This window comes from Palaemon carinicauda, chromosome 12, assembly GCF_036898095.1.
Source record: "Palaemon carinicauda isolate YSFRI2023 chromosome 12, ASM3689809v2, whole genome shotgun sequence".
NCBI lineage: Eukaryota > Metazoa > Arthropoda > Malacostraca > Decapoda > Palaemonidae > Palaemon > Palaemon carinicauda.
Window position 1 is genome coordinate 63,554,713 of NC_090736.1, and position 10,000 is coordinate 63,564,712.

Sequence of the window (10,000 nt, forward strand, 5' to 3'; positions counted from 1 at the left end):
TGAAAAAAAAATAACAGGAAAATAAAACAGTAAACAGGGAAATGAAACAAAAAGGGAAAATAAAGCAAAATACAGGGAAATGAAACGAATGAGTAAAATGAAGCAAAAACATGAGAGTGAAACAAAAGCATGAAAATGAAGCAAAAACAGGAAAGTGAAGCGAAAACAGGAAAATGAAAAAAAGGAAAATGAAACGAAAAAGGAAAATGAAACAAAAAAGAAAGTGAAACATAACAGGAAAATAAAACAAAAAAGAAAATGAAACGAAAACCGGAAAGTGAAACAATCACAGGAAAATGAAAAAAAAAAAACAGAAATGAAACAAAAAAAAAAAGGGAAATGAAACGAGAAAGGAAAATGAAACAAAATCAGGATAATGAAACGCAAACAGAAAATCAAACAAAATAGGGAAATTGAAACAAAAAACCAAGAAAAGGAAACAAAACTGGAAAATGAATCAAAACAGGGAAAATGAAACAAAAAAGAAAAAAGAAACAAAATAGAAAAGTGAAGCAAAAACAGGAAAATGAAAAAACAGGAAAGTGAACCAAAGCAGGAAAATAAAAAAAAAACAGAAAAATTAAACAAAGAAAGAATATGAAACGAAAACAGGAAAATGTGACAAAAACAGGAAAGTGAAACAAAAAAGGAAAATGAAAAAAAAGGGAAATGAAAAGAAAAATGAAAGTAAAACAAAACAGGAGAGTGAAACAAAAACAGGAAAATGAAACGAAGCTGGGAAATTCAAAAAATAACGGGAAAAATGAAACAAATAAAAGGCAAATGAAACAAAAAAGGGAAAATGAAACAAAACAGGGAAAATGAAAAAAAAATAGGAAAAGGAAACAAAAAACAGGAAAGTGAAACAAAACAGGAAAGTGAAACAAAATTAGGAAAATGAAACAACACAGGAAAATGATAAAAAGGAAAATGAAACCAAATCAGAATTTAAAACTGAATTTACAGTATATGGTGACAAAAGAATTTTCTGTCCATCATACTCTATTATATAAAAAGCATTATGATACATAAGTAAAGAATAAAATATTGTTTTAATCCTTCAATCTAGTAGAGCCACTGAGGCTAATTATGATTAATTCGCAATAGTGGACAATAGCAAAAGGCAATTAGGAAAGGAATATATGAAATTACAACAGTACATGGTGTTAAGAGCTCCACCGAGCTATGATACATAGTACAAACTATAAGTGATTAAAAGAATAATCAAAGATCGAGTTGAATTTAAAGCGTAATTGAAACAAAAGCAGTTAGAAAAACTGATGTAGTTCCTCAAGCAATAAAAAGTAACATCAGGATATAAGTCCCATTATGATATCCAGTGTAATATTAGGCATAGTTTATCACATAATGGATTTCATTAACTATTAGAACAAAATCATTGTTCCATCAGCACTTAGAAAAACATTAAATTGTTATTTTTACAGTAATTGAACAAAGGTGAGTTGTATGTAACGACACAATAGTAATTACAGGTAATCGGAGAGAGAGAGAGAGAGAGAGAGAGAGAGAGAGAGAGAGAGAGAGAGAGAGAGAGAGCAGTTTACCACTCAAGACTAAAAAAAAAAAAAAAACTCAGAATTAACTATTCATTGAACAACCGAGAACAATTACACGGTTCTATGAACAGTAGAAAATAATAAGCATATTATGTGTCCTATCAAAGGTTGAAGACACAATTAGCAGCACCAAAATTAGTTTTGAAAACTCTCGTCCCTAGTGAGCCAATCGAAAAATATAATTACAACATAGGGATATTCTTAATATTTTCCCTTTTCACTATATACTTATCTGCAGAATTGGTAGCGTATTGAATAGTTTCTCACTAATTACTAATAATTCCACGGAATTAATCATATTATAAACTTATTAATGGAATTATACGTTAAACAATCCGTTAGAACTAGATGTCTCTAACACACTAACTTCATAACAAATAATTCCATAAACACTTGATTATATCATTCATAAATCAAGATATACCGTAAATATTAACATGTATATACTGTTTATATCATCTTAAAGAATAGATTATATAATTCCTCTTGGAACAAATAATTCTGTAAGTATATATATACAGGATAAATACACACATACACACACACACATATATATATATATATATATATATATATATATATACAGTATAAATACATACATGTATGTATGTATGTATGTATGTATGTATGTATATATATACTGTATATATATAAATATATATATATATATATATATATATATATATATGTGTGTGTGTGTGTGTGTGCATATATATATATATATATATATATATATATATATATATATATATATATATATATATATATATATACTTACAGAATCCTTTGTTCCAAGAGGAATTATATAATCTATGCTCTAAGATAATTAGCGCATATTATTACCGATGAATGAGAATTATTTTAACTGCAAAATATAACCATGATATCAACTGAACAATTAGCAGGCATCTTTAAAAGTAAACAGTCGTCATTACTATAAACAAGTTAAAATTTTTGTCATGAAAAACATATTTTCTCATTACTTTAATTAATTATGTCTCGTACTTCAAGACTACAAAAATTTAAGGGGAATGGGTAAATCAAGTTACCGTTAAATCAAAGGAAGCTTGAATGATATAATTAATTATGTTGAGCTTTACAATTAACATGAGTTTAATGTTTATTACAGACTATTGTCTTTCCTAAGTAATCAGAGCATAGAGGACAACATTATTCCCGTTTCAACCCTCTTGATAAAACTGATGGTGCACATACAATACTATTTTTTTTTTTAATCTTCAGAGATGAATGAAAAATATATATTATACACAATTGGATAAACAAAGTAATGAAAGAGACCACCAGTGCTTTCTGTAGTTCAATATTAAGGACGATGACAAATTAGTATTAAATCTACTTTAAGGTTTTGCACTCGCAGATGATTTAGGATGAACTTTTCACTCTTATTTTCCACCTATAATTCATGGAAGCTCTTTTTTTTCTAAAACTTGTTTAATAAAATAATTAAATCTCAGTCCAGTTGTCCTCTTATGCAAAAGAAATAACCAGGACCAATGTGATAAGAAAAATCAATTTAAATTAAAAATTATTTCGTATATGGTTCTTATAGTTAATAAAAGTAAACTCTAAAATAAATAGATCTGTTTTTTTTTTTATTTGGGAATATATTAATAGTCGGCAAACATCTGGAAAAAATAACTTGATAAAGATTTGAAGAAAATACATTCGTCTTTGTGATTGAATCATGCGGTAAAGAAAGAAATAAAGCAAACTGTATAATCACTGCAAGAAACAAAGTGCAAAGATACACATAAACAATAAAATATAAATCCAGTCCCAAAGAGATTCTTCATTCCATGAATACCAACAACGAAATGACTTTTCATGCTCTTTTACGTTAGGTTCAGCCACTGGACTTTTCCCTCCAATTTCCTCTTCTTTTTGTTCGTGGATCTCCTTCGACATTCCTGGTTCCGGACTCTATCAGTCAAAAAGAATTTGGAATTTGGGTGTTAATCTCCTGCATGCTTTGAGTTAACAATCATTCCTTTTCTTTTCGGATGGTACATTGGTGTTACATTTGTTTTTGAGACGTGGGATTACTGAATAGATAGACTGTTCCAGATTAAGTTTAGTTTTTTATATGCTTTATTGTTTTCCCTTTATAAGGGCATTAAAAATATTTAGGGTCATACACATATCGCACACACGTGCACACACATACAGACATAAATATATATATATATATATATATATATATATATATATATATATATATATATATATATATATATGTGTGTGTGTGTGTGTGTGTGTGTGTGTGTGTGTGTGAGTGTGTGTGTGTGTGTGAGTGTGTAAATTTATCGATATTAATATCTGTGTAATATCATTATGATATTTATGTGTACTGGTTAATATACCTGTTAAAATTGATATTTTCTATTTCATTCTAATGGTTGTATGCATATAAAACACACATAATGGATCCAATAACAAAAACCACTGTTGATAATGACATTTGTAAAGAAGAAAAAATTACAATCGACTCCCGAAACTAAAGTATGTACGTCGAACTAAAGGGAAAACGTTCGAAACCTTCTTAAGGATTTCATTTAATTAATAATTGCATCAACAGTGTTGTTCATTAGTGAATCGTATGCTTACTGATATTCATCAACCCGTATGATGAATCTATTTGCATACGCATACATAAGACATAAAAAATTTGATCTGCTTCTAAGAATACAATACCTGGGGTTGCGTTTGCTGCTGCGTTATTGTATAACCTTGTTGTTGTTGTTGGGCATAAGGATCCTGCTGTGCGTAAGTTTCTTGAGCGTAGGTCTGGTCGGCGGCACCAGGATCTCCTTCCATGGTCCCATACGTTGGCAGCTTACCATTTTGTTGTCCGGGTCCTCCCATAGTCGGATCGTCCTCCTGTTGAAAGGATCCAATTAAGAGAGCAGCAGTTTGGAACATCCCTACAAATTGTTATTCTACTGCGGTATGGAGATGGTTTTGGGAATGTTTTTCGCACTCCCAAAGAGAGATTAGTTCACCAAACTTCCAACCGGGTGTTACAAGGTACTAAAAGAGTTGGAAGACCCAGGCCTACATGGCTGAGGACTATGAAGCGTGAAGTAGGAGGTGATGAATAGAGAAGTATTGAATTAAAAGCTCAAGATAGAGACGAATGGCGAAATCTAACTGAGGCCCTTTGGGTCAAGGAGATGATGATGAGCCTAATGGAAACGTCCTTGGACCGGGGTTTGTAACCCGCTATGTCTTAATACTTTCTTGTAGTGTCTGCAACCTCACCCATCTTGTAAGCTAAGGATGGTAGGTTTGGGGCAGCCTATAGGTCTACCTGCTGAGTTATCAGCAGCCATCGCCTGGCCCTCCCTGGCCCTCCCTAGCCCTCCCTGACTCTAGCTTGGGTGCAAACGGGGCTTAGGCGCAGATCACATGTTTAGTTGGTCAGTCTCTATCTCTAGGACGTTGTCATTGCCCCTTGCCTCTACCATTCATGAGCGACCTATAAAACCTTTAAAACATTTAAAACGGGAGAAATTGTCATTAATACTAATTAATTCTTGGCTATGAAAAGGGTAACCAGACGGAAGCAACTGCTCTATTTTCAATATAGTTTACAGATTAAAAATAGATTGAGGTGTTCAAAAGGGCCATAACCATCAGAACTCTCTTGAAGCGTTTTCAAAAAGGATTTATTAGCAGAGCTGAAAGACACGTGTCTTTTTTTTCTTTTTCTTTTTTTTTGTGCATTTATTGGCAATTTCAACTTTGTGTTTAGAATTTCCAATGGCAAGCGTGATTAATTTATATGAATTAAATATTGAAAATTTTCAAATAAATCCTAAATTTTGCGTTCTTAGTTTGTAGTTCTTGGAAATTGAATCTTATTTGAAATTTTAACTAATTTCAGCAGAGTTAAAAACAATAAATGAGATGTTTTGGATTGCCCTAATATGACAAAATTCGAAGATTTTGTCTTCCCGGGAACAGTCTTGCAAGAAAATAACGGTGGATAACGCCATGCTCTAAGCATACTGATAAGGAGAAATAACGTCCCAGAACACTGAAGATTATAGCAAAAGAGAAAGAGATTTCCATTTCATGGGTCAAAATTTTGAGCTCCGCTCATGGCTCAATACTTTCATTAGTAAACATACCTTTACCGTCTTTATTAGATAGAAAGGGGAATGGGGGACATAGTCTTTACTTCTGCCTCTCATCAGTAATCTTTAGCTCTTTAAATATGACTAAACAACCGAATCGGGAATCCAAATTTTGAGTAATTTTCCTTTCATGTATAAGTAATGAACTGCTCGTCTGCTAGGCTGTGGAATTCTCTCTTTGCTTCCGTTTCCCTGAGATTCTTTTAAGTTTTCCACTTTTTATCCTCATCCCTGTAGAAACCACTATCTTATCCACCTGACAGTACCACCATCCACCTCAATCCTATGGCATAAATGTTGTCGTATTTTGAGCACACATACCTAATCATCATCATTAATTTTTTTTCTGACGATTTTTGCATTCTAAAGAAAAATTACAGATGTATCTTTCTTCCTATTAATTCTTATAATTGTATTTCAAGAGGTGCACAGTAAAATGGCACAGTAAAAAGGCACATTCAGAAATACTCTGTAAAAATGACTTAAATGGAAATATATTATGCATATATGGCACACGAGGCCACATGAAAAATTGCACAGATGAAATAGAAAACCAGTTTTTTTTATGTACTTTGTTCAACATGTCATACCGAGTTTCTTCTTAGCATTTGTTTTCCTAATGACCCCTTCCATCCCTTTTTCTTAAATTTTTCTTTATAGTATGGCTTCGATACTAAGTCAGTAATCTTTTTTGGTCCATCTAAATTCAGGAGGCGGCTGCAATTAGTGTAATAATTGTAAATAACTAATTTGAGAAGAGCCATCAATGAAGAAAGTTAAAAATAAATGTAGAGAAAAGCACGAATAAAGTGTTAATTGGGTTTGGTTAATATACAAAATTTTAGCTGAAAAGCACTAATCACTCAAATTTTAAAAAATAGCATCGCAAAGCATTTTCTTGATTTTAATCAAATCAATACAAACCATACTTTCCTAGATGTGCAATTATACTATTTTCAACTGTGACACATTTGCAAGTCCCGTTTAGTTGACATAAGTCTTCTTATAGTTTATTTATGACATATCTGTTTTTATGTTGTTACTGTTTTTAAAATAATTTATGGTTAATTTTTCCCATCGTTTATTCATTTCCTTATTTCCTTTCCTCACTGAGCTGTTTTTCCCTGTTGGAGCCCTTGGGCTTATAGCATCTTACTTCTCCGACTAGGGTTGTAGCTTGGCTAGTGATGATGATAATAATAATAATAATAATAATAATAATAATAATAATAATAATAATAATAATGAAAATAATAATAATAATAATGATAATAATAATTAACGGGGCTGCATGCTGTAGCACCGGTAATTATTATTATTATTATTATTATTATTATTATTATTATTATTATTATTATGGTTTTTACCTGTGCTATTATTATTATTATTATTATTATTATTATTATTATTATTATTATGGTTTTTACCTGTGCTATTATTATTATTATTATTATTATTATTATTATTATTATCATTATTATTGTTTTTACCTGTGCTATTTCTACCCAAATTCACCGACAGAAAATACTCAAGCTTACCTTCATCTCCTCCAATTCTTTGGCCGGCTCTGCCCAGGGCTGAAGCTCCCCAGAGGCGAAGAGACCGTAGAAGATGATGCCCAGGAAGTGGATGATGGACGCTATTAGGAAGACGATCTGCCATTCTTCCGCTGTCTGCGAAGGGAAGGGGAGGAGAGGAGCATTCATTAGACTGACTATAAGTGGGTGGATATAAATGAAGTTTATATTTTCGCTCAAATAAGTAAATAAATAATCATATGCATATATATAGCCTAGATACATACATATATGATATACATGCATATGTATGTGTGTACTGTACATATATACATAGATAGATAGATAGACAAAATATATTTGTACACAGATATATATGCAGATGAACAATATATGCAAATAACGTGTATATATATATATATATATATATATATATATATATATATATATATATATATATATATATATATATATATAGTAAAGCAATAGGTGGTAGCACCTATTTATATGAGAGCGCAATGGTGGGAACTGAGCCGGGAGAGAACTGCCTCCCTAGCAAACGTGAGTTAAGTGCTGCGCCACTTAACCTTGGTGCCTTCCAAGTGCATTCCTTATTACAACATGTCTATTTATATAACGTGAACTATCCAGTCAGAGTCCATTATTTGTCAGAACTGCTTGCATTTCTTGATTGTAATCCTTCTTTGTAATATAGCCATATGTGTTCAGAAGTAAAGGTTTCGTATTTTACCTTCGTGACTTCAGTTTAAATGATTTTCAGGTACTTAAAGGGAATTGAACATCCAGAATGAAAGAGTTCATTGCCTAAATTTGTGGATAACAACCAGCCGTTAAGCTTGATAATGTTCATAAAAGTGGGTGGTAATTTTAATCAAATAGAATTATCTCTCTCTCTCTCTCTCTCTCTCTCTCTCTCTCTCTCTCTCTCTCTCTCTCTCTCTCTCCCTCTCTGTAAAAACAATTTCTATACTTTTATTTACATATATCAATTTCTCTTAGCTCACCGGTCTCCTATCTTCCCTACCCCTCTCTCTCTCTCTCTCTCTCTCTCTCTCTCTCTCTCTCTCTCTCTCTCTCTCTCTCTCTCTCTCTCTCTCATATCCCCTCTGTTTGCCGCTCCTCATAAGATGCTACTGTAAACAAGAGAGGCTATATTGCTCTCATCTTATTGAGAGGTGACGGGGTTTGTGCCATCCAACCCTCACCCGTCCTTTGATTCCTAAACCGAGAGAGAGAGAGAGAGAGAGAGAGAGAGAGAGAGAGAGAGAGAGAGAGAGAGAATAAGAATACTTCAAAGTATATACTGTAAATGGAATATTTTCAATGAAATAGGAAGAATATAAAAGTTAAATTGACAGATGTAAACAAAAACAAAACAAAAAAAGAAAGAAAAAAAAAGTTTTCATCCTAAAGTTGCTTTAGACAGAGCTAAGTGTTCCCGTTCTACATAACTCAACCATAAAAGGATTTTGGCTTTTATACTGTTATGGTAAATCATAATTAACAAAACCAGTTAACTCCACATTCCGCCTGATCTCCGTTTAGTAGAAACGAATCCCATTAAACGTTTAGTTTTCCGTTGTAAAGTGGCTCTTACGAAACGCGTCGGGATTCGTATTCATCCCGTTCCCCGTTTTGCTGTTCCAAGCATCTAGTCCTCGGTTTTTGCTTCTTCCTCCCTCCTACTTACCTCCTCGTCTTCTTTCATTCCCCCTCTAATGCCTCCCTGTCTCCCTATTCCCCCATCCCCGACAAAACCTCACTTCAACAACCTTTACTTTCAAGTACCTATCCCCTAAAGGACCCCCTCCCCTCATCCCCCATCCCCACAGTCCAGCAAATCAATGCTACTCCCTGACGGCTAACTATTTTCAGGGAGTCCCATCTCCCTAAGGCAATCCAGGGATCTCTCTCTCTCTCTCTCTCTCTCTCTCTCTCTCTCTCTCTCTCTTTTAAAAGAAAAGGATATACATTATATAGGGAGACGGGGTACTTGAACAGTGGAGAAAAATAAAAAATATTGATGAAAAGTTAACTACTCCCCCTTAAAAAATTTTATTACTAGAAATACTATGGTCTCTCTCTCTCTCTCTCTCTCTCTCTCTCTCTCTCTCTCTCTCTCTCTCTCTCTCTCTCTCTCACAAACATAAGCACAGAATGAGTGGGTCACTTGGATGGGAAAGAAAGAAAAAAAAATATGGCAGGGAGAGAAGAGTACTTTTCCTCTAAAATGTTTTATTACCTCGAGGTTTTCTACCCTCTAGCCCCCTACACCTCAACAACCCCCCTCCCGTACCCCCTGGTCTCCAAACCCCCCAAAATTCCCTTCTTCTACGTCTCACAACAAGGACATCTTGTTCTGACTTATATCTTATTACTGTTTGATTAGGTTCTCGTCCTTTCATCCAACGTGGAAAGTAATCTTTGATCCGAAGTCTTTGTCCCTCTCTCTTTTTCTTCTTCTTCTTTTTCTTTTTCTTTTTCTTCTTCTTCTTGCAATAATCAATAACTTTCAGTGTTATTTCTCCCTATTCGGAAAACACTTACAACATTCACTTTATCTCTACTCTGATTAATTGCGAGTTACTAAAAGATTTGATTTGATAAAACATAAATAGCATTTAAGAAATAAAAGTCGTTTATTTAATGGTTAAAGCTTTCACACATAGGATATATATATATATATATATATATATATATATATATATAAATAAATATATATACTGTA

General features: G+C 32.9%; 1 protein-coding gene across 1 annotated transcript in view; it reads right to left on the minus strand.

Moving 5' to 3' along the window:
• LOC137650854 (vesicular glutamate transporter 1-like) overlaps window positions 1–10,000 on the minus strand; it is a 407,643-nt gene that overhangs the window by 548 nt on the left and 397,095 nt on the right. Inside the window, exons 13-14 of the mRNA XM_068384011.1 lie at window positions 7,273–7,407; window positions 4,290–4,475 (exon numbers count right to left, since the gene is read on the minus strand). Coding sequence (XP_068240112.1) covers window positions 4,290–4,475; window positions 7,273–7,407 — 321 coding nt within the window. The remainder of the gene's footprint in view (window positions 1–4,289; window positions 4,476–7,272; window positions 7,408–10,000) is intronic.